Source organism: Hemicordylus capensis, chromosome 16 (genome assembly GCF_027244095.1).
Source record: "Hemicordylus capensis ecotype Gifberg chromosome 16, rHemCap1.1.pri, whole genome shotgun sequence".
Taxonomy (NCBI): domain Eukaryota; kingdom Metazoa; phylum Chordata; class Lepidosauria; order Squamata; family Cordylidae; genus Hemicordylus; species Hemicordylus capensis.
Window position 1 is genome coordinate 6,871,191 of NC_069672.1, and position 23,582 is coordinate 6,894,772.

The 23,582-nt window shown below is 48.0% G+C and overlaps 2 protein-coding genes across 2 annotated transcripts in view; both read right to left on the minus strand.

Annotated features, from left to right (window-relative positions):
- Positions 1 to 23,582, minus strand: part of ZNF436 (zinc finger protein 436) — a 47,547-nt gene that overhangs the window by 21,084 nt on the left and 2,881 nt on the right. The window contains exons 3-6 of the mRNA XM_053281350.1: positions 20,790 to 21,187; positions 20,190 to 20,316; positions 18,056 to 18,138; positions 17,177 to 17,297 (exon numbers count right to left, since the gene is read on the minus strand). Of these exons, the coding sequence (XP_053137325.1) occupies positions 17,177 to 17,297; positions 18,056 to 18,138; positions 20,190 to 20,316; positions 20,790 to 21,110 (652 nt within the window). The 5' untranslated portion in view covers positions 21,111 to 21,187. The remainder of the gene's footprint in view (positions 1 to 17,176; positions 17,298 to 18,055; positions 18,139 to 20,189; positions 20,317 to 20,789; positions 21,188 to 23,582) is intronic.
- LOC128338479 (zinc finger protein 213-like) lies at positions 1,221 to 6,802 on the minus strand. The gene is made up of 4 exons (XM_053280983.1): positions 6,728 to 6,802; positions 4,973 to 5,509; positions 4,414 to 4,525; positions 1,221 to 3,179 (listed from the first exon to the last, which is right to left on the minus strand). Exons 2-4 carry the CDS (start codon positions 5,291 to 5,293, stop codon positions 2,974 to 2,976), a joined length of 639 nt encoding a protein of 212 aa, XP_053136958.1. The 5' UTR covers positions 5,294 to 5,509; positions 6,728 to 6,802; the 3' UTR covers positions 1,221 to 2,973.

Sequence of the window (23,582 nt, forward strand, 5' to 3'; positions counted from 1 at the left end):
TTGCCTTGCCCGACCCTGTCCCCCCATTTCTCCTTAATAAGCTTTTAAACTGCATTTATGCCTCCTCATCTTTTCCAGACCAAAACTTTGCTCAAATTGATACTGCAACAGAATTTCTCCATCTAGCCAAGCTAACCCGACCCAGGCTAAGCCAAAAGCATAGTTAGAGCATCCATCCAACCAACACTCTGGGGCAGTTCTACTTACAATGTCTACCAAGGTTCTTTTAATGCAAAAACACCGAGTCCCGGCGTGTTTCAAGATGAAAATCCTCTTCCTCAGAAGAAAGTCTTCATATAACACACTGCAAAGCTTTGCACGGATCTTGGGGTTTTGGTGAAAAGATCACTTCCCCCATGCTTGGCTACTGGCCACTGTGGTTGGGAGTGATTTTTGGAAGGGCGGTATAGAAATCGAATGAATGAATGAATGGATGAATGATGCAGGTTACAGCCAAAGACAGCCAGAGGGCTGAAGTTCTGCTGCCCTGGTCTAGACAATCCTGAATTAGATGGACCTAGAGTCTGATCCCATCTGAGGCCGCGTCATATCTTCAGGGTCAGTCAGAGAGAGACTCCTCAGGGCTGAGTTTGGTTTAATGCCTTAATATCCCACCCTTCTCCCCCTTATACCCCCCCAAAGCCATCTGAAGAAGGAGTTCTGAGATGCTTAGCCCAAAGCCACCCAATGAGCTTTACTGCTGACTGGGGAGGCCTGTGAACCCAGATCTTCCACGTTGGATGCTAACAACTAGGCTTGTTTGCACAACCAGAATTAGGGCAGGTCCGTCCTTCCTCGCAGCTGTACCCAGCTGCTGACTGAAGTCAGGCTGAAGTTTCTCCTGCCCAGCTGCCGCCACTGACAGAATAATTTCTTCTCCCTTGGGCCTTGGTCAAGCTGCAGATGACCGGTAAAGAGAAGAGCACTCACCTTTTGATTTAAGGAAGGAGGCTTCTCCCACTCCAAGCCTGGCTGTGTGAAAAAGCCTCCTCTATCGCACTGGTCTGTGGCCCGTAAGCAGATCGAACTCAAGACTGGGCAATATTTCTACAACATTCTTGCCAACTGAGCAAACCAGGCCAATCTCTCTCTCTCACTTTGACTCTCCCCTTCCAGGAAAGGAGCTGGAGGGTGGGGGTGGATTCTTACCCAGAGAGGCCAGATTCCCAGCGTTCTCCTCCATGATTTCTCTGTGCAGGGCTCTTTGGGCCGGATCCAGCAGCGCCCACTCCTCCTCCGTGAAACGCACAGCCACTTCCTCAAAGGTCACCTAGCCAGGAAAGAGGAAGGAAACAGAGCGCAGAGTGATTCTTTCCCTTCGAAGCACAATCCAAAAGGGTTGTTCCGGAAAGGGTGTGTGTGGAGGGCAGAGGTCTTCTCCTGCAGGCTCCTCAGTTGTATTTTCAATTGGTTTATATGGCAAAAAAGGGAATGCTGGGAATGGTGCCCAGTCTCAGGGGCTCTGCTTCTTACCAGAAACACAGAGTGGGGAGACCCCAGCCAAAGCCCCTGGGAACGGCCCTCTCTGAAGTCGAAGAGGCACAGATGCTCTCCCCTGCTGAAGCCTTGAGAGCTAACCCTTTCAAAGGTTCCCCTTTGCCTAGTTAGCCAGACTCCAGCCTTCTTAGCCAGCGGCACGCAAGATACCGAAAACATTCAGAAATGAATGATGAAGCACAACAATTTGGGAAAAGAATTCACTCGAAGATGCAACAAATTTTAAACATAAGCTTTCCCTATTCACCGGAGCTTTTTTGTTGTTGCTGTTAAATATGACTAAACCTTGTATACCTTCTAAATACACGGAGTTGTCCTTATATATGATCACTGCCGCCAGGATTCGCTAAGCTGCCAACTGGAGGACACAGGCAACCCCGACCTTGGATGAATGGCTACTTAAGCGATGGGAATATGCCTCGATGGCTAAGATCACTGTTTATTTGCGGAATACCTCAGAGGAAAGATTTGCATTAACCTGGGAACCTTGCATAATTTACAATTTAGCAACATCCACACCCAAGATTTTGGGTTTTTTTAAAATTTAATATTGAGGGCTGATTAACGCATTATTTATATCTTTCTGTAATATCTGATGTGAGGGGAAAGGCTGGCAAAGGGTGGGAGAGGAATTTTGGATTGTCATATAACTGCTGGAAGTTCAAGAGATGATAATGTAATCATGTTATTTCTTTTTATTTTCTTATGAAATAAAAATATTATTTAAAAAGAAAAAATAATGATGATGGCTCCCTATCCCCAAAGGGCTCACAGTCTAAAAAGAAACCTAGGTAGATACCAGCAGCAGCCACTGGAGGGATGCTGTGCTGGAGACGGATAGGGCCAGTTGCTCTCCCTCTGCTAAACAGAAGCGAATCACCACTTTAAAACGTGCCTCTTTGTTCAGGTAGCAGCGGGACTTATTGCCTTATTTTTTTACTAAAGGTGAAGTGTGCCATCGAGTTGGTGTCGACTCCTGGTGCCCACAGAGCCCTGTGGTTGTCTTTGGTAGAATCCAGGAGGGGTTGACCACTGCCTCCTCCCACGCAGTATGAGATGATGCCTTTCAGCATCTTCCTCTATCGCTGCTGCCCAATATAGGTCTTTCCCATAGTCTGGGAAACATACCAGTGGGGATCGACTTGACAGTACACCTTACCTTTTACCCAACATGCTATGGCAGACATTTCACTAAACGTTTTTGAAAAAACATGGTACGAGAGAGGAGAAGGCGGAAATCCTCTGTAGAGCAATTGATTTATTAAGGGAGGACCTGAAAGGAGTGGATCAACACCCGGTACCACATACCCATTCAAATGACTTCGTAAATTCTAAAGGTAACAGAGAGCCACGAAACAGGTTGACATTTGGGAGTCTGCTACTCATACCATATTTGTTATAGTTGTGTTTGTGTTATTGGGTCAAAGGCCATAATCAAGTAGTCATTCATTCATTCAGTGGCTACTTCAAGGCCTACTAGCCAACAGCTTTGACAGATGCCCAAGGAAAGAGAACTTCTTCCAGGCCCAGAGGGATGACCAAGGGATGGAGCTCCTCTGTCCGTCCTGCATCCTTCTTCCCCAACAACCCATTCCCTACCTGATCCCGTCGTCCTGAAGCTTCTTCTGCTCCATCAGAAAGAAGAGATGAATGAGGACGCCTGGGCAGTTTCATGCTAACATCTGCCAAAGACACAAAAGGGATGGGAAGGTGGAGGATTTATGCATACTTTTATACTTAAGCTCCATGAAAGAAAATGTGTTTCTGGATAGAGTGACTGAAGTAGCTGAAACAGGAGATTTCTAAAACCTTGCAAGAAGCTGGACAGGAGTATCTTCCCCAAAGGGGGTAAGAAGCATGGCTTCTGCAAAGGGAAATCTTGCCTCACCAACCTTTTGGAGTCCTTTGAGAGGGTCAATGAGTGTGTTCCAGTTGACATTGTATACCCAGACATCCAAAAAGCTTTCGACAGAGTTTCTCATCAAAGACTCCTGAGAAAACTTAGCAGTCATGGGATAAGGAGACAATTATATGTGTGGATTGGTAACTGGTTCAAGGACAGGAAACAGAGGGTAGGGATAAATGGAGAGTTTTCACAATGGAGGAAAGTAAGAAGTGGGGTCCCCAGGGATCTGGACTGGGACCGGTGCTTTTAAATTTATTCATAAATGATCTAGAAGCAGGGGTAAGCAGCGAGGTGGCCAAATTTGCAGATGATACCAAACTCTTTCGGGTAGCGAAATTCAAAATGGACTGTGAGGAGCTCCAAAACAGTTTCTCAACCGCTGGTCCCCAGACCGCTGCCGGTCCACAGGGGGTTGCGAGCCACTCCTTGAACACACACCCTTTCCAGCCGGTGGTGGGGGCGGCTGCCGGGAGCTCTCTGGAGCTAATCTTTAACCAGGGAGCTTTCGCTGCAGGGCTCGGCCTTCCTCCGGAATCCCAAGCAGCCTTTTCTCACTCCCAGTACCAGGTAAGCTCTCCAGTCTCTCACTTGATGAGAGGAGATACTGAGAGAGCAAGTGAGGTCATTGGTATGCAGCCGGCAAAACACACACACACACACACACACACACACACACACACACACACACACAGACACACACAGACAGACACACACACACACGGAGTGCTTGGCTTGGCTGGGGTGCTGCATGCATAAACTCTGTTCTGAACTTACTACTACTGCAGAGGAGGAACAGAGGAAGACAGGCAGGCAGGCAAGCAAAAGATAAGAAAACAAACCAAAGTAAGCCACAGTGCTGATCAAATGAAAAAGGAAGGCAGAGATAAGAAGAATGAAAGGGGTAGGGGTGACGGGCGGGCTGATCCTTGACTGACTCACCAAAAGGGGATGAGAGAGAGGGAGAAGGGGGGGGTTTCCGCCCTATCTCTCTTGACCTGGCAAGGCCGTACCTCCATCACCCTCCTGTGAGATCCTGCTGGACGGCAGCCCCTGCCTGGTGTCCGATGGAGCCTCCTCTGCCTCAGGGGAATCAGGGGCCGCTTCTGACAGCAGGTTTTGCATCTGAAAGAGACCGAAGAAGAGATTCTCAGGAGCAGGGAACAGCGGGAGAGGGATGAGAGAGGGAATGGTGCAGGAAAGACCCAGAGGAAAGGTCCTTATACCAAATTAGACACTAGGTCCATCTCGCTCAGGGTTGTTTACACTGACGGGCAGCAGCTGGCCAAGGGTGCAGGCAGGAGTCGTGCCCGGCCATACCTGGAGATGCTGCCAGGCCAGGGGTAGGACTTGGGAATTTCTGCAGGCAGAGCAGATGCTCTCCCACTAAGCTGGGCTACAACTAGATCCCCAAGAAGGTCCCTGACCCATGAGGGTGCTGAGGTGGGTGGATCATCTCCATGAGCCATTTCCAGGTTCTTGGGCAACTTCTGCCCAGTTTTAGGGTCTCCTCCTGGCTCACCTTCTCGGCTTTCTGCAACTCACAAGGGCTAAGAGAAGCCACTCTCTCACCTGCTGCTCTTCCGGCTTCTGGTCCTCTGCCCAGCTCAGGAGGAAACCTTCGGCCAGAGCCACCGCCTGGGAAGTGGTCTCCGCTCCGCATTCTCTGACCCAGCTCTCCATCTCTGCGGGCAGGATGGTCAGGAACTGCTCCAGCACCACCAGGTCTATGATCTGCTTCTTGGTGTGCCTTTCCGGCTTCAGCCACCGGCAGCAAAGCCTGTGGAGTTGGCTGCAAACCTCTCGGGGCCCCTCGGCCTCCCGGTTGCAGAGCTGCCTGAACCTTTGATGCTGCACACCTGGGCTGGTGGCGTCTTCTTCGACTCCCAGCATCTTCTGCTCAGCTCTTTCCCAGAATTCCCTGCTGCTCCCACCCTGGCTAGCCTCGGGGTCTTTTCCTCCTGCTTCTCAGCCAGCCGAGTCTTCCTTTTCTATCTTTAATAAATAAAATAAATAAATAATCCCTGCTGAAAGGCAGCTCCAAAAAAGTTCTCCATTTTGAGGGACGGAGATTGTCGGCACCCAAATTCCACCTCACAGATCTCTTCCCTGTAGGACCAGGAGATAAATGCTAAATATACAAATATGACTACAGATACGACGAATATTTATAAACCGCTTTCAACAATAAGTTTCCAAAGCAGTTTACATAGATCTAAATACAAAAATAAAGATGGCTCCCTGCCCCCAAAGGGCCACATTCTAAAAAAGAAACATAAGGCAGATGCCTGCAACAGCCACTGGAGGGATGCTGTGCTGGGGATGGAGAGGGCCAGCTGCTCTCCCCCTGCTCAAGAAAGAGAATATATATAAAACAACCTTTTATATCACTACATACTTAGGTTTCTCCTCACAACAACCCTGTGAAGTAGGTTAGGCTGAGAGAGAAGTGACTGGCCCAGAGTCACCCAGCTAGTCTCATGGCTGGATGGGGATTTGAACTCGGGTCTCCCCAATCCTAGTCCAGCACTTTGGAAGCAGCCCAATTTTGGATGGGCAGATTCGGGGATGGGGCTTGAAATCATTTGAGGAGGGGGGGGGCGAGCTGGAAGGAGCTCTCCCTCGCCCAGTGGCATTTAGAAGTTTAAAAGTGTATTATTTAAAGCTTATTATTTCTCTGTGTAAGCCGCCCTGAGCCATTGTTGGAAGGGCGGTATAGAAACCGAATGAATGAATGAATAGGAACATAGGAAGCTGAGTCAGACCCTTGGTCTGTCTAGCTCAGTATTGTCTACCCAGACTGGCAGCGGCTTCTCTAAGGTTGCAGGCAGGAATCTCTCTCCGCCCTATCTTGGAGATGCTGCCAGGGAGGGAACTTGGAACCTTCTGCTCTTCCCAGAGTGGCTCCATCCCCCGAGGGGAAGAACTTGCAGTGCTCATGCTTCTAGTCTCCCATTCAGATGCAACCAGGGCAGACCCTGCTTAGCTATGGGGACAAGCCATGCCTGCTACCACAAGACCAGCTCTCCTCTCTGAATGATGAATGGAGGGAAGGAGGGAGGGAGGGAGGGCTTCAACCTCTCCACCCCGACCCTCCTCGCTGCGGTGGGTGGGGGTGGAAAAGGCTTAACCACCCCTGATTGCGATGCAAACCAGAGCAGACCCCGCTTAGCCACGGGGAGGATTCTGGCTTGCTAACCCAAGACCTCTCGTAGAACTTTACAAATCGGACCTTTCAAGCAGGGAAAAGTTAATAAATGAACCCCCCCCCTTTTTTTTAAGATGTTGACTTGGTTGCAAAGAGTAGGATGTCAAAAATGCACGCACCTTTGGGTTTAAACAGGGTCGATTTACTGATTAATAGTCGGACGGACCGAGACGCAAGACTGCCCTGCCCCTTTCCTCGCCAGCTGCGCATGCCCAGCAACTAGAAGTCACTAGACTACTTCAGCAACCTAGAGGCAAAACGTCTGCAGGGATGCTGCACTTGGGAGTCTACTGCATGCACCTGACATGTCTAGTACTTTAACCCCGGGAAATGTGTCCTGCTGATTTCTCACAATCTCCAGGGCGGCGGGCGGCGGGGTGTGGGTGACACACTTCAGCCTTGGAAAGTGGCTTAGCCCTAAGATGTTGAACTGCCTCTCGTCTTTGCTGGGCTTGTGGGAGAGGGATCTCTGCAACTCCTTTGAGAAGGAGTCGCCTCGTGTGGCATGTTTTGCGCTGAGATTCATGCCCGCCCCGAATCTCCGCGGGGACGAGAGAAGTCTCCAACATCTCTTCCTTTTTTTGTGTGTGTTTTTGTTTTTAGTGAGGCTCTTTCAAGACTCTGCTTTCCTTGATCCCTTCCTTTTTATTTATTTTTTAATTTTTCTCTCTTTTGAGACTGCTTTCCTGTTTGGACCTTTTGCAGTGCTCACAGGGGCGTAACTATGGGGGGGCACGTGCCCCGGGCGCCACCCCGGTGGGTCACGTGGGGGGTCGCCCAAAAGTGGCTCAAAAAGTGGATTAAAAAGGATGGCATGAATAAGGAGTCTTTAGCACTATCACCCCAGTCCCTCGAATTACTCTGGAGTCCTTGGTTTTTGGTTTGTTAAAATACAGTCACTCACAAGGGAAAGTCAGGAACAGAACCAGGGCGTGAGGGAGGGGCATCATAATCATAATCATCATCATTGCATCATAATTCTGATGTTTGAAATACAGGCCAACTTCACAGGGTTGTTGTGAGGAAAAACCTAAGTATAATGTAGTATGTATCATCATTGCATCATAATTCTGATGTTTGAGATACAGGCCAACTTCACAGAGTTGTGAGGAAAAAACACGTGTGTCAGTCAGATGTATGTGGGTGGGGGGGCGGCGGGGGGGGCAATTTCAGTGCTTGCCCCGGGCACCGTTTTCCCTAGTTACGCCTCTGAGTGCTCACCGGCTTCACTGCTGGCTCCTCTTCTCCAGGTCCCCCCCCCCCACTGAAGTATCGGGGTACCCCTGATTCCAAGAGGGAAGGTTCGTTCCTGGGCGGATGGAGCCCCATAATCAGCCCGGACGAGAGGACTTAAGATCAAGTTTTTATTTGCCCTTCAGTAGCAAAGGTGCTATTTGGCTTGTGCTCAAAGCAGGACAGGGACTCAACAACAAGGCAACACATTTCTACATTCTTGAGTTATTCTTAAGAAAACAGTTACACAAGAAAAGCAGCTATATGCCATAACTCGTGGTCAGCCAAAGTTCCTGTTTTTTGGGAAGAGGTTACAAAATATGCGTGCAAGCAGTTGGCCGGTCTGGGCCAGTCTTACCTTGCTCCCTCAGCACTTGTGGGTTCCCATGCTAAATATGATTTTTGCTAAATAAGTGAAAAACAACTACCCAGAGGGTAAAAGGTCCTATAGCATGTTCCAGCAATATGGCATAGCTTATGTCAAGCAACTGATTTCATCTTAGCATGGTTATATATCCTCCCCGGCTATGTTTCCCTATATGCCACAACTACAATGGTTTTTGAAGCTGCATTGAATGTTTTAACTTTCCATTTTGAGAAATCTCTTGATTCAAATACAGGCTCGCTGTCGGCCTTTTAGAGAGCCCTAAAATCCTATTTGTTTGGCCTGGCCTTCCAAGGCTTGTAAAGTGCTGTTGTTTTTTAAGAATATTTTAATTGGTTTTAAATGGTTTTAATTGTTTTTGAATTCCTTTTATATTGTTTTTAGCACTGTGTTTTGAATTGTGCCCCCCCCCTTTTAAAAGTTGTTGTGCACCACCCAGAGTCTCTGGATGGGGTGGTTTATAAATGTAATAAATAAATAAATAAATATAGTTTTAATTTCTAATGCAATGTTCGGCCACCTCACTAATTTGCTTTGCTGCCAAAATGGAAACTTCATAGAATTTTTGGATTCGGGAAACCTTAGAGAGCATCTAGTCCAACCCCCTGCTCAGTGGAAGAAACGGCTGCAGCATTTCTGACAGGGGCCACCCAGCCTCCCCTCCGGTCCCCAGCCAAGGAGGGTCCCCCACAAGCAGCCTGTTCCACTAACTCAAGCTGCTAGCTCTGTAGCCAGCTGCTGCCTATCCTGAGACCAAGCAGAGGGCAGGGCTGATCCGATATCCATTCAAGGTAAAGTGTGCCGTCAAGGCAATTTGGACTCCTGGCACCCACAGAGCCCTGGGCTTGTCTTTGGTAGAATGCAGGAAGGGTTTGCCATTGCCTCCTCCCGCACAGTCTGAGATGATGCATTTCAGCATCTTCCTATATCAGTGCTACCTGATAATAATACCATCGGGGATTTAAACAAGCAACCTTCTGCTTGTTAGTCAAGCATTTCCCCACTGCACCATTAGATGGCAATGCCCATTTAACTTCCTTTAAAATATATATTCTGTAATTGGCCAGAAACCTCCATTCCTGCTGGTTCCCTTCAAAGTCCCCAGGAGGTGAGTGGGTGGGAGGGGGAGGAGGGGAGAACTGATCCCCCTAGACCACAAGGACAAAATCGGTCACTCTTTGGGACCTTCAAAAATCTCCCAGAAAGCACTGCAGAGGGCAGTACATTGTGTCTTGCCCTGAAAAAAGCCCTTTGATGTTGAGGGTAAATTAAAGTTTGTAAATAAGAAGACGAAGCTCCAAACAGGGAATCAAGTCTCCTCCTGATATAGTCAGAAATAAGACTAAGGCCATTCTGATATTCTATGTCCAAAATGCTTTGTTTCAACCCCTGTACAGCCTGGTTATAACTTAACAGAAAAGGTAATCTTGAGAAAGGCCCAAGGCTGAGATTTTATTCTGGACAGCTTGCATCCAACATGACTGAAATCCATCAGCCAGGACCAGAGAGATACAGCCTTGAGGGGAAAAGTTGATCTTAAGCCAATAAACTAAGATCGAGATCCATGCCCTGGCTTCAATTCTCTGAATCCCCAATTCGAGTCTCAGCGCCACAGATGGGGAGAAGTGTTGTGTGCATATTAGGCTCTGCTCAAACCTGTATCAGGGAGAGTCAGACCCACACCTAAGATGGACAGCAGGCCTGTTCATGGATTCCCTGGAGAACCCTCAACTTTTGGACTCTGGGAGTTGGATACGTAATCCCATTCCCTGCTAACTGAGCAAAGAGGCACCTTTTAAAAGTGGTCATTCTCTTTATCATCCAGCCCCAGCACAGCATCTCTGCAGTGGCTGTTGCTGGTGTCTCTTATGCAGAGGTGCACCTAGGTAATTCTGGAGCCGGGACCTAAAGGCCTTGTTGTCCCACCCCCGGCCACTATAAGAGAAGCATCATCATCATCACACACACAGTATTTTTAACAAGTGGGTTCTTGCCTGGTTCTTGCAGTATGGCTTCCTCATAGACCTTTTAACTCAGATCTAATATTTTAGTTATACAAATCTTGCAATTCAAGAACTCCAAAGCATGTAAAACCGACTCATTGTGATGATAGATTTATATTTACATGGTACATTTTGAAAGCAGGAGCTTCTTATTAGAAACAATAAAAAAGAAGGTAAGAACTAAAATGTACAGGTGAAACTCGAAAAATTAGAATATCGTGGAAAAGTCCATTAATTTCAGTAATGCAAATTAAAAGGTGAAACTGATATATGAGATAGATGCATTACATGCAAAGCGAGATAAGTCAAGCCTTAATTTGTTATAATTGTGATGATCATGGCGTACAGCTCATGAAAACCCCAAATCCACAATCCCAGAAAATTAGAATATTACATGAAACCAATAAAACAAGGATGTTGTTGTAAATAGAACAATATTGGACCTCTGAAAAGTATAAGCATGTATATGTATTCAGTACTTGGTTTGGGCCCCTTTTGCAGCAATTACTGCCTCAATGCGGCGTGGCATGGATGCTATCAACCTGTGGCACTGCTGAGGTGTTATGGAAGACCAGGATGCTTCAATAGCGGCCTTCAGCTCTTCTGCATTGTTTGGTCTCATGTCTCTCATCCTTCTCTTGGCAATGCCCCATAGATTTTCTATGGGGTTCAGGTCAGGCGAGTTTGCTGGCCAATCAAGCACAGTAATCCCATGATCATTGAACCAGGTTTTGGTACTTTTGGCAGTGTGGGCAGGTGCCAAGTCCTGCTGGAAAATGAAGTCAGCATCCCCATACAGCTCGTCTGCGGAAGGAAGCATGAAGTGCTCCAAAATCTCCTGATAGACAGCTGTGTTGACCCTGGACTTAATGAAGCACAGTGGACCAACACCAGCAGATGACATGGCTCCCCAAATCAACACAGACTGTGGAAACTTCACACTGGACTTCAAGCATCTTGCATTGTGTGCCTCTCCATTCTTCCTCCAGACTCTGGGTCCTTGGTTTCCAAATGAGATGCAAAAGTTGCTCTCATCAGAAAAGAGGACTTTGGACCACTGAGCAACAGACCAGTTCTTTTTTTCTTGAGCCCAGGTAAGACGCTTCTGACGTTGTTTGTTGTTCAGGAGCGGCTTGACAAGAGGAATACGACATTTGAAGCCCATGTCCAGGATCCGTCTGTGTGTGGTGGCTCTTGATGCACTAACTCCAGCCTCAGTCCACTCCTTGTGAAAGTCCCCAACACTTTTGAATGGCCTTTTCCTGACAATCCTCTCCAGGCTGTGGTCATCCCTGCTGCTTGTGCACCTTTTTCTTCCACACTTTCCCCTTCCACATAACTTTCTATTAATGTGCTTTGATACAGCACTTTGGGAACATCCAACTTCTTTTGCAATTACCTTTTGAGGCTTTCCCTCCTTATGGAGGGTGTCAATGATGGTTTTCTGCACAACTGCCAAGTCAGCAGTCTTTCCCATGATTGTGATTCCGAATGAACCAGACTGAGAGACCATTTAAAGGCTCAGGAACCCTTTGCAGGTGTTATGGACTGATTAGCTGATTGGAGTGGGACACCTGGAGCCTACTGTTGAACCTTTTCACAATATTCTAATTTTCTGGGATTGTGGATTTGTGGTTCTCATGAGCTGTACGCCATGATCATCACAATTATAACAAATTAAGGCTTGACTTATCTCGCTTTGCATGTAATGCGTCTATCTCATATATCAGTTTCACCTTTTAATTTGCATTACTGAAATTAATGAACTTTTGCACGATATTCTAATTTTTCGAGTTTCACCTGTACATCATACACTTGTGTGTATATATATATTCTTTACACAAAGCTAAAAAGGCTTATAAAATCAATACGATGAACTTTTAGTATGTAGAAACATAATGGAAGTTTGCTTCAGACACTTATATTTGTTAATGTGAGGTTAGGATTTGAACTCGGGTCTCCCCGGTCCTAGTCCAGCACTCTAACCAATAACACAGATACAAAAGCACCTGTATGAACACCAATCCCCTCAATGGGAACCAAGTCAAATAAAAAGCAGAAATCACACAAGGGTTCACAAAATGAGGAAGATTCTCAGGCTGCTCTACAGTTTCATGTGTATGATTTCTACACTGAAGCTCTCCAAGCATTTTTAAGGTTTCTCCCCGGTGTGCTTTCTATGATGTTTTGCAAGTTCTTCTCTCCGGCTGAAGCTCTTTCCACACTCGAAGCATTTATGTGGTTTCTCCCCAGTGTGGATTCTATTATGCCTAGTAAGAGCTCCACTCCTGCTGAAGCTCCTTCCACACTCCAAACATTCATATGGTTTCTCCCCAGTGTGTTTTCTATGATGTATTGTAAGTTCTTCACTCCGGCTGAAGCTCCTTCCACACTCGAAGCATTTATGTGGTTTCTCCCCAGTGTGGGTTCTATGGTGTATAATAAGATGTCCTCTCTGGTTGAAGCTCTTTCCACACTCCAAGCATGTATGTGGTTTCTCCCCAGTGTGGGTTCTACGGTGTACAGTAAGCATTCTATTTGTGCTGAAGCTCTTTCCACACTCCAGGCATTTATGTGGTTTTTCCCCAGCGTGGTTTCTCTGGTGTAGATTAAGATGTCCACTCTGGCTGAAGCTCTTTCCACACTCCAAGCATTTATATGGTTTATCCCCTGAATTCATTTCCCACTGAGGTTGAGAGCCTCGTTCTGAACTGGAGCTTTTCCTTTGAGGAGGGCACAGTCTCCTCTCTCTCTTTTTCTGCATTCTTTGTTGGATTGCTTGATGAGAAGGGGATGGTCCATTCCTGTTTTTCTGTTTTGCTCTTGTTTTTTGTTTCTGTTGTTCCCTCTTTTCCCATCTTGTACCTCCCCAAATTCCTCTGCTGGGTTTTCCCTCATCCTTCCAACTCTCACCTGCTGGATCCAAGTGAGAAACCTGGTCAGAGCCTTGGTTAGAATGTAGGGCTGATAAAAATTAAGGTTTTTTAAAAAAAATAAAAAAGCACCAGTTTTTTAAAATTTAAATTGGATTTTTAAAATTTAAATTGGTGTTTTAATTTAAAAAACAACAAAATTTATTTTTAAAAAGAACCTACATCAAAGATAGCATCATGAATGTTAATCATAACTCCTAATTATATTCTGTGAACTTGATAACAGCAGTATATGGGGCTGATAGATAACAGACCTAATCTATTCTGCAGGTGGTGCACATGCAGCACACACACCCATACACAGTCAAGCCCTTCCCTCCTCCTCTAAAAATGCAGACATTAGGCCCATTCACACATTATGTTCAACACTCGTACAATGAGTGTACACTCTACAAAGGTACAAATCTGTGCATAGGTACAGTCATTCACATGTTATGCTGAACACAGGTACAGCAGTACACTTCCTATCTGTACCATGCATTTGAAGGACCTGCTGTATCCAGTTCTGTTTTAAAATGAACTTAGTAATTCACACAAATGTGCACATTTGTACAGCATAATGTCTGAATCAGCCTAAAGAAAGCCAAGGAATGAACAGAGAGGAGAACAGAAAGTGAAACCAAAAGTGAACAGAATGTATTCATGCAATCTTGCAAAAATATTTTCCAAGTGTATCCTCCATTTTAAGTGGAAAACACCTATCATGGCAGCAGGCCATAAAAGAGACCCCACTTGGGAATATTTTAATGAAGTTCCTGTACCTGTGGGTAAGGCGGGCATGCATGCAAAATGCAAACAGTGCCACAAAGAAATGAAAGGTCTGGTTGCCCAAATGAAAGTGTACCGTGAGAAGAGTGTACTCATTATAGTAGACAAATGAAATCTTTATCTCTGAATATCTATTATGGTTATATTAGACAACAAGGACGTACTTTCCCTAGAAAATCATGATTAAATAGAATCTTCATTTAAATCATTAAAACTGAGTCCTGTGAAGTGATTTGAATCGTGATTTAAATCAATCAACCCGGATAGAAAGAGAGCTTTAAGGAGGTCATATGAGAAGAAATGGTGGAAACGCAAACAAGAGGCTGGCATCCTTTGCCATATTTGATGGCTACGTGATTACACTAAAAGCTACTGGACTGAAATTAAGGAAAGAATTGAAAGTATCTTGCACACTGAACTGGCTTTAGACCTTCGTAGACAGTGAACAGCAGCTGAAGAAGGAATTGGGGAGGCATCAACGAGAGAGAGAATTGTCATAATGTGTGGCTTTAATCACTCTCACTTGGACTGGGCAAATTCCTGACAAAGAGGCCGGATTTCTAGGTAGGCTAGATGCATTAGGACAACTGAAACCAAACCAGAAGGGAGACACCACACCAAGCACAAGAGAAAGAAAAAGGAGGAATAGAGGCCTCAGGGAAGCTGCTTCTTTTCAGACTCTGTCCCCACACGCACACCTGAAAGATGGGGAGACGCATGCCGCCTGACCTTACAAGAATGTTGTGCGAATTACAATGAACTCATTGTACATGAGGGCTTTGCACACTTGAAAGTGCTATACCTGTGCTTCCCCACCTGGGGGCCTCCAGATGTTGTTGAACTACAACTCCCATCATTCTAAATTGTAGCTGGGGCTGATGGGAGTTGTAGTTCGGCAACATCTGGAGGCCCGCAGGTGGGGAATCACTTCTCGATACACATTATTATTCTTGGTGGGGGGTACTGATGTCAGCATTCTAAATATAGGATACTCCTCTTCTAGTGAGTGTGTGACAGTGATGTTAAGGGATGATGTTTCCTTAACTACCCATTCCTGAGAGAAGATAGTTTACTCCCCATATGGCTTAAGGCTGCCCTGGGGCTGCATTGAGATGTTGTTGCCAAACAGATCTATTTGGGGGTAGCAAAAAGCACTCCTCCATGTAATTGGAACTGTGGGCACCCAGCTTCCATTTTGAATACTTCAGTTCATGGGATCATGAACCTTTCTTGTGCCTATCTTTGGGCAAGACTCACCACTGGCTGCTTAGAATGGGGCCATGCACCCTGAGGTCACAATAACGGAGGCCGCAAAGAGTCATCCCCAAACCTTGCTTTGTCTCTGCCAGAGAGAAGGCTTTTTGCAAGGCAGACCTTAATTGAAAGGCACGCTTCAAGGGAAGCAAAATATTCCCTTTTGCAAGAGAGATAGCATGGCCAATCCTCTCGGCAGTGACCCATATAAGAACGGCATTTCCCACCACCATCGCCGCCACCACCACTAATGGTCAGACAGAGAAAGCTTGTTAAAACCTAGGGAAAAATCTCTACACCTGGAGTAACACCCCCGTTTCAAGATAAGCCTTAAGTCCTACTATTCAGACCTACAGGTATACCCCTCCAAGCCATTCTAGCCTTTTGCTCGTTAAGATCACACCCAGGATTGATCAGTTCATGCAACTATGAACTTTATTGTTCAGCACAAGTTTCTGCCCCTCCAGAGAGCAGGCAAGGTTTGGGAATTGCCTCAGGGCACAGTTTCGACCACATGCCCCTCTGGCCAAGCCACATGGCCTGAGAATCTGCATGGGAGTCTTTCCCGGCCCTTCACAAGCATGCGAGGGGCAGCCCTTTGCTCCTCGCCCTCTCTTTTTCCTGCTTTTCCACCTTCTTCCTGAGGGGAAACCTGCAAGTGCACCGAATGCACCACCGGAGGAAAGGACAGGTAACACTAACCTTCAGCCCCTCTGAATCTCCTTGTCCTCTTTTCTCGTCCTGCCTTCAAGCCCATTCTAGGGCAAGCTTTCAGCTGATTTGGACCTTAAGCTAAATTGTTCATAGTGAGATTCTTGTTAAGCTTTTTTGTTAAGATTTTATTGCCTTGCCTGACCCTGTCCCCCCATTTCTCCTTAATAAGCTTTTAAACTGCATTTATGCCTCCTCATCTTTTCCAGACCAAAACTTTGCTCAAATTGATACTGCAACAGAATTTCTCCATCTAGCCAAGCTACCCCCCCCCCCAAGGTTAAGCCAAAAGCATAGTTAGAGCATCCATCCAACCAACACTCTGGGGCAGTTCTACTTACAATGTCTACCAAGGTTCTTTTAATGCAAAAACACCGAGTCCCGGCGTGTTTCAAGATGAAAATCCTCTTCCTCAGAAGAAAGTCTTCATATAACACACTGCAAAGCTTTGCACGGATCTTGGGGTTGTGGTGAAAAGATCACTTCCCCCATGCTTGGCTACTGGCCACTGTGGTTGGGAGTGATTTTTGGAAGGGCGGTATAGAAATCGAATGAATGAATGAATGAATGAATGATGCAGGTTACAGCCAAAGACAGCCAGAGGGCTGAAGTTCTGCTGCCCTGGTCTAGACAATCCTGAATTAGATGGACCTAGAGTCGGATCCCATCTGAGGCCGCGTCATATCTTCAGGGTCAGTCAGAGAGAGACTCCTCAGGGCTGAGTTTGGTTTAATGCCTTAATATCCCACCCTTCTCCCCCTTATACCCCCAAAGCCATCTGAAGAAGGAGTTCTGAGATGCTTGGCCCAAAGCCACCCAATGAGCTTTACTGCTGACTGGGGAGGCCTGTGAACCCAGATCTTCCACGTTGGATGCTAACAACTAGGCTTGTTTGCACAACCAGAATTAGGGCAGGTCCGTCCTTCCTCGCAGCTGTACCCAGCTGCTGACTGAAGTCAGGCTGAAGTTTCTCCTGCCCAGCTGCCGCCACTGACAGAATAATTTCTTCTCCCTTGGGCCTTGGTCAAGCTGCAGATGACCGGTAAAGAGAAGAGCACTCACCTTTTGATTTAAGGAAGGAGGCTTCTCCCACTCCAAGCCTGGCTGTGTGAAAAAGCCTCCTCTATCGCACTGGTCTGTGGCCCGTAAGCAGATCAAACTCAAGACTGGGCAATATTTCTACAACATTCTTGCCAACTGAGCAAACCAGGCCAATCTCTCTCTCTCACTTTGACTCTCCCCTTCCAGGAAAGGAGCTGGAGGGTGGGGGTGGATTCTTACCCAGAGAGGCCAGATTCCCAGCGTTCTCCTCCATGACTTCTCTGTGCAGGGCTCTTTGGGCCGGATCCAGCAGCGCCCATTCCTCCTCCGTGAAATGCACGGCCACTTCCTCAAAGGTCACCTAGCCAGGAAAGAGGAAGGAAACCTTGGATACCGCACAGATTGCAGAGTGCTTCTTTCCCTTCGAAGCACAGTCCAAAAGGGTCCTTCAGGGAAGGTGGTGTGAGAAGGGCGAGGAGGTTCCCCTGCAGGCTCATCAGTTATATTTATATACGGAAACTCCACAACTTACAAACACACGACTTGCATATGACCCATAGTTACAATCAAAGCTCCATAACATATTAAATTAATGAAGCCCCCAACATACAAACAGAAACCGGCGCCTCCAAACCAGCCGTCCCTCTTGGGAATTAAATGCGTTGCGAATGATGAACATCCAACTTTGGGAACACAACCCATTTGTCTGTTCAGGGCTCCCTGTGCTGCTTTTCAACAAGGAGGTTCAAAATTGTTTTACGTAGCCAAAAAAGTAATGGGAGGGAAATGGTGCCCTGTCTCCAAGGGGCTCCGATTCTTACCAAAAACACACAGGGGAGACCCCAGCCAAAACCACGGGGAAAGAGGGTCTCTTGAGATGAAGAGGCACAGTTGCTCTCCCCCTGCTGAAGACTTGAGAGCTAACTGTTTCAAAGGTGCCCCCTTGCCTAGCTAGCCAGACTCCAGGCTTCCTAGCCAGTGGCTACTTCAAGGCCTACTAGCCACAGCTTTGGCAGGAGCCCAAAGAAAGAGAGCTTCTTCCGGGCCCAGAGAGATGACTGAGGAATAGAGGTCCTCTGTCTGTCCTGCATCCTCCTCCCCCAACGACTCCTCCCCTACCTGATCCCGTCCTCTTGAAACTTCTTCTGCTCCACCAGAAAGAAAAGATGGCCAATCAAGCATGGGCATCTCCGTTCCAGCACCTGCAAAGGACCCAACAGTGATGGGAAGATGGAGCAGAATGAAAGAGAGAGAGAAACAAATCCTCCTGTCCTAAAAACATCTCTTCACATTGGCTTTCTGCAGAATTCATAATGCAGACAATTGTCTTAATGCATTATACTTTTGAACGGCAGGAGAGGCTGGAGAAGAGGGTCTCCCCATCTGCCCCAAACGACTCAGGGGTGCATAAAAGCTGGGCAAGGATTTCAGAGGCTCCCCCTCCATCAAGCCTGTCAGAAAAGCAAAGGGGGCAAGAGATTAAGAGAGGAATGGGGCAGGCAAAGGCCTTCCGGGGGAGGAGTTTCTAATCCTCCCTGCCTGGATGGCTTTTCAAAAGTAAAGATGGGAGGGAAGCAGAGCCTTGCAAGACTCAAGGAGAGGAGAGCTGGTCTTGTGGTAGCAAGCATGACTTGTCCCCTTAGCTAAGCAGGGTCTGCTCTGCTTGCATCTGAATGGGAGACGAGAAGTGTGAGCACTGCAAGATCTTCCCCTCAGGGGATGGAGCCGCTCTGGGAAGAGCAGAAGGTTCCAAGTTCCCTCCCTGGCAGCATCTCCAAGAGAGGGCTGAGAGAAATTCCTGCCTGCAACCTTGGAGAAGCCGCTGCCAGTCTGTGAAGACAATACTGAGCTGGATAGACCAATGGTCTGACTCAGTATATGGCAGCTTCCTGTGTTCCTATGACTGAGCATGAATGGTCCCTGCTGCCAAATAGCGTCTGCCCTGGTTTGCTTTTAGATGGGTGATTATAGGTGAGCAAGTGCTTTAAGATCCTCCCCATAGGGAATCGGGCCGTAGCTCAGTGGTGGAGCCCCTGCTTTGCACGCAGAAGGTCCAAGGGGCAGATTCTTCCGTGTTTGGGGGCCTCCAGGCTCACCTTCTCAGCTTTCTGCAACTCACAACTGCGCTGTGACAGGGTGGCAGGTTCCTTTCCCTGAGAGCCACAGACTTCAACCCTTCCGTCTGAGCGGGGGGGGGGATGTCACACAACGGAGCAGCCTTGCCCCCCCGCCGGCCCAGTTAAATCCTCCCCTCCGCGAACATTTCCCGCTCTCTGCCTTCCCTTGGGATCCTTTGTGCGCAGCACCGCAGAAAACGGGGACAGACATCAGAGAAAATATTGATGGGCCCACAAGTGCTTCTTGCGGGGAGGATGTGCACGGCCCCTTCCCATTTCCAGGGGCCCCGCAGTGGGAGGGCAGGTGGGCACACATGCCCACCCTCGGGGGTCAGCGATGCAGAAGGAACATTTAACAGGAAGGGCGTTTGATGGCTTCCACCGATGATTTATCCTTTACACAAATTTTGTATTTATGCACTATTTTGTACTTAGAGCTCCGTGAAAGAAAATAAGTCTTTGATTGTACAGGCTTGAGTAGAAAACTCCCGAGACTGCTGAAACATAATGAAGCTATTCTCACAATCACCGGAAAGCGGGCGAAGGGAGCTTAGCTTGCTTTCCAGGGATCATGGGAATGACCAGGCTCGCAACCCCCGCCTAATTGCGGGCAGCTAGCCCACCTAATTACCCCTCCCCTTAGACGAGGTTAACAGAGCAAGCGCTCCGTTAACCTCATTTTTTTGCTTGCGTGTTGCCGCGGTGTGCAGCGACACATGAGTAGACCACCGACCGGAAGGCTGCAAACAGCCTCCCGGGCTCAGGGGTCTTACCAGGATGCCCCACACACTCACGCAAGGCATCCTGGAACTTCCGAGGGGGCCATATGGCCCCCGATCCCCACAGCTCCCACCGGCTCTGTGGCGGCTCCGGACGCTGGCTCCGGCCACCCATGATCGTCTACGGGGAGAGCGAGTTAAGCCCGCTTTCCATGCAGAACCCCCCTCCGGCGCTTCACACCAATCGTGTGAACCGCCTCAATATTTCCAAACCCTCACGAGAGCCTGGAAAGGATGATCTTCCCCAAATGGGCTAAAGGGAATCTCAAAGCAGATCACAGGCATCAGGGATATTGGAGAGGGAGAGAGGGAGGGAGGAAGGGAGAGCCAGGGGGTGTCTGCTCCTTCTCACCATACCTAGCAAGCCAGCACCTCCATCACCCTCCTGTGAGATCCTGCTGGACGGCAGCCTCTGCCTCATGTCTGATGGCGGCTTCTTGGCCTTGGAGAAACCAGGGGCCGCTTCTGACAGCAGGCCTTGCATCTGAAGTAGAGAGGAGAGGAGGTTTCAAGCAGCAGCGAAGGGTCAGAGAGGGATTCGAGAGGGGACGGTGCAGGAAAGACCCACAGGAAGCTGCCTTATACAGAGTCAGACCTCAGGTCCATCTTGTTTAAGGTTGTCTACTCTGACTGGCAGCAGCGCCCCAACAAGGGTTCAGGCCTCTGATCTGCTTGCAGAAGGTCCCAAGTTCCATCCCTGGCAGGATCTCTAGGTAGGGCTGGGAGAGATTCTGCTGCCAGGGGTGGAACTTGGGACCTTCTGCATGCAGATCAGATGCTCTACCACTGAGCTTTGGCCTCATCCCCAAGATGTCCACTGACTCACAAAGGCATTGAGGTGAGTGGATCATCACCATGAGAGATTTCCAAGATTTTGGGAAACTTGTTTTAGGGTCTCTTGGCTCATCTTTTCGGCTTTTTGCAACTCACAAGGGCTAAGAGAAGCCACTCTCTCACCTGCTGCTCTTCCGGCTTCTGCTCCTCTGCCCGGCTCAGGAGGAAACCTTCTGCCAGAGCCACCGCCTGGGAAGTGGTCTCCGCTCTGCATTCTCTGACCCAGCTCTCCATCTCCGCAGGCAGGATGGTCAGGAACCACTCCAGGACCACCAGGTCTATGATCTGCTTCTTGGTGTGCCTTTCCGGCTTCAGCCACCGGCAGCAAAGTGTGTGGAGTTGGCTGCAAACCTCTCGGGGCCCCTCGGCTTCCCAGTAGCAGAACTGCCTGAACCTTTGATGCTGCACATCTGGGCTGGTGGCGTCCTCTTTGACTCCCAGCATCTTATGCTCACGTCTTTCCCAGAATTCTCTGTTGCTCCCAACCTGGCTGGCCTCGTAGCCCCTCAAAGATCTCCTCCCTGTAAGGAAGTATACAAATGATAAGAGTCTAAGAGAAACTAGAAAGATAGTGTGTGGGACAGGCAGGGGTGGGGGCATGGGGGTCTTCTCTTGAGGGCCATAGAACCAAGCCCTCAATGCAGCATTCTTCCCTTTGGTCTGTCCCTGGTCACTCCCCTGCCCTTCGCTTTCCCACACCAGGCAGCATCTTTGCAGGTTCCAAGCACTCCATCCTCCCCATCTTGATTAAGCCCTCAAAGGTGGTGGCTGACCAGCTCCTGGTGGCCTTGGAGGAACTGATTATCTATACCCATTTCAAACTGGCTTTAGAACAGGCTATGGGGTTGAGACAGCCTTGGTCGGCCTGATGGATGACCTTTACCAGGGAATCGACAGAGGGAGTGTGACTCTGTTGGTTCTCTTGGATCTCTCAGCAGCATTCGATACCATCGACCATGGTATCTTTCTGGGTTGCCTGTGGGAACTGGGGATAGGAGTGGTTCCGCTCCTATCACTCGGGTAGATCCCAGATGGTGGAGCTTGGCGACAGTTGCTCCTCAAAACTGGTGCTGTCATATGGAGTCCCCCAGGGCTCCATTCTGTCACCAATGCATTTTAATATCTACATGAAACTGCTGGGTGAGGTCATCAGGAGATTTGGTGCTGGGTGTTATCAGTATGCTGACACCCAAATCTACTTCTCCTTTTCATCTGTATCATCAGGAAATGGTGTTCATTCCCTAAATGTCTGTCTACAGACAGTAATGGGCTGGATGAGGGATAACAAATTGACGCTGAATCCAAATAAGACGGAGGTGCTCATTGTAGGGGCTCAGAATCTGAGGGATGAGTTAGATCTCCCTGTGCTGGATGGGGTTACACTGCCCTGGAAGGAGCAGGTACACAGCCTGGGAGTACTACTGGACCCAGTCCTCACCCTGGTATCTCAGGTGGAGGCCACGGCCAGGAGTGCTTTCTATCAGCTTCGACTGATTCGACTGCTGCGTCCATTCCTTGAAGAGCACGGCCTCAAAACAGTGGTGCACCAGCTGGTAACCTCCAGGCTTGACTACTGCAATGCACTCTACGTGGGGCTGCCTTTGTACTAACTTCAGTTAGTTCAAAATGTGGCAGCCAGACTGGTCTCCAGGGCAACTTGGAGAAACCATATTATGCCTGTTTTGAAAATGCTGCAGGGGCTGCCAATATGTTTCCAGGCAAAATACAAAGTGCTGGTTATTCCCTTTAAAGCCCTGAACAGCTTAGGTCCAGGTTACCTTAGAGAGCGCCTTCTTCTGCATGATCCCCACCACATGTTAAGGTCATTTGAGGAGGTCTGTCTCCAGTTACCACCGGTACGTCTGGTGGCGACTCAGAGTCGGGCCTTCTCTGTAGCTGCTCCTGGGCTGTGGAATGCACTCCCGGCAGAAATGCGTAATTTGAGATCATTGCTGTCCTTCAGGAGAGCCCTTAAAACCTATCTGTTTGCCCTGGCCTTCCAGGGGCTTTTTTAATGGTTGTAAAGGGTTTTTAATGTACCTGGTTTTTCAGGGGTTTTAAACTGGTTTTATTGTTTAACTGTTGTTTTATGGTATTTTTAAAATCTTTGTTTTAATTGTTCATTGATTTTAACTGTTTCGTTTTATCTGTAAACTGGCCCGAGCCATTTTGGAAGGGCGGTATAAAAACGGAGTGAATAAATAATAAAAATAAATAAACAAAGTCAGGTGTGGGTGTTCTGGTGGTTGACTTTGGGCAGGTCACCCCGCTGCCACCCCTCAGACCCTTTGGCACGGATGAGACCAATATCCCAGTCTTAGGAAGCACTTGTGATAACAACTTATATTTTCTACCAATATGATAACTGAATGATGTCAGTTAGTGTAACTTGTGGGGAAAGTGGGAGAGGAAAGAAAACCTCCCAGCAACTTAGCAAGGTTGAATTAACAGGCTTCCTTTTTCTTAAGCTGACTCAATAGGTCTGGAATACAGCGTGGAGTCAAAATAATTGGTTTTCCCGGCCCGTTTTATGTCGAGCAGCCTTGTACGGCAGGCTTGGCTCAGAGAGATCGGTGAGCCCAAAGGCAGCAAGCCAGCATCCTGACTTGGTGGGATTTGAAGTCGGGTCTTTGTCTCTAACCACTACTCCACACTGTGCTGCCAGCATGCTAGCATAAGGTTCAGTAAGTACCCAGAGAGCAAGGGTAGGCGTCCTTTGGCATCCAGACGATGCTGAACTACAACTCCCAGCATCCCCAGGCACAATTTACTATGATTGGAGATCCTGGGAGCTGCAGGCCAGCCATCTCTGGAGTGCTGGAAGATGCCTGCTCCTGAAATGACCAGCTGTCCAAAAAGACAGAAAAACAGACAGATTCCCAGCTCGCCTCTCATAAGGTCTCATAAACGGGATCT

What these genes read in the sequence shown, in the direction of transcription:
- LOC128338479 (XM_053280983.1), bottom strand. Translation starts at nt 5,293, where the DNA reads ATGCTGGGAGTCGAAGAAGACGCCACCAGCCCAGGTGTGCAGCATCAA. An exon ending in AGAAGCCGGAAGAGCAGCAG is followed by an intron (nt 4,526 to 4,972) that starts GTGAGAGAGTGG and finishes GGTCTCTTTCAG; the next exon opens with ATGCAAAACCTGCTGTCAGA. An exon ending in CTCACAGGAGGGTGATGGAG is followed by an intron (nt 3,180 to 4,413) that starts GTACGGCCTTGC and finishes TGTCTTTGGCAG; the next exon opens with ATGTTAGCATGAAACTGCCC.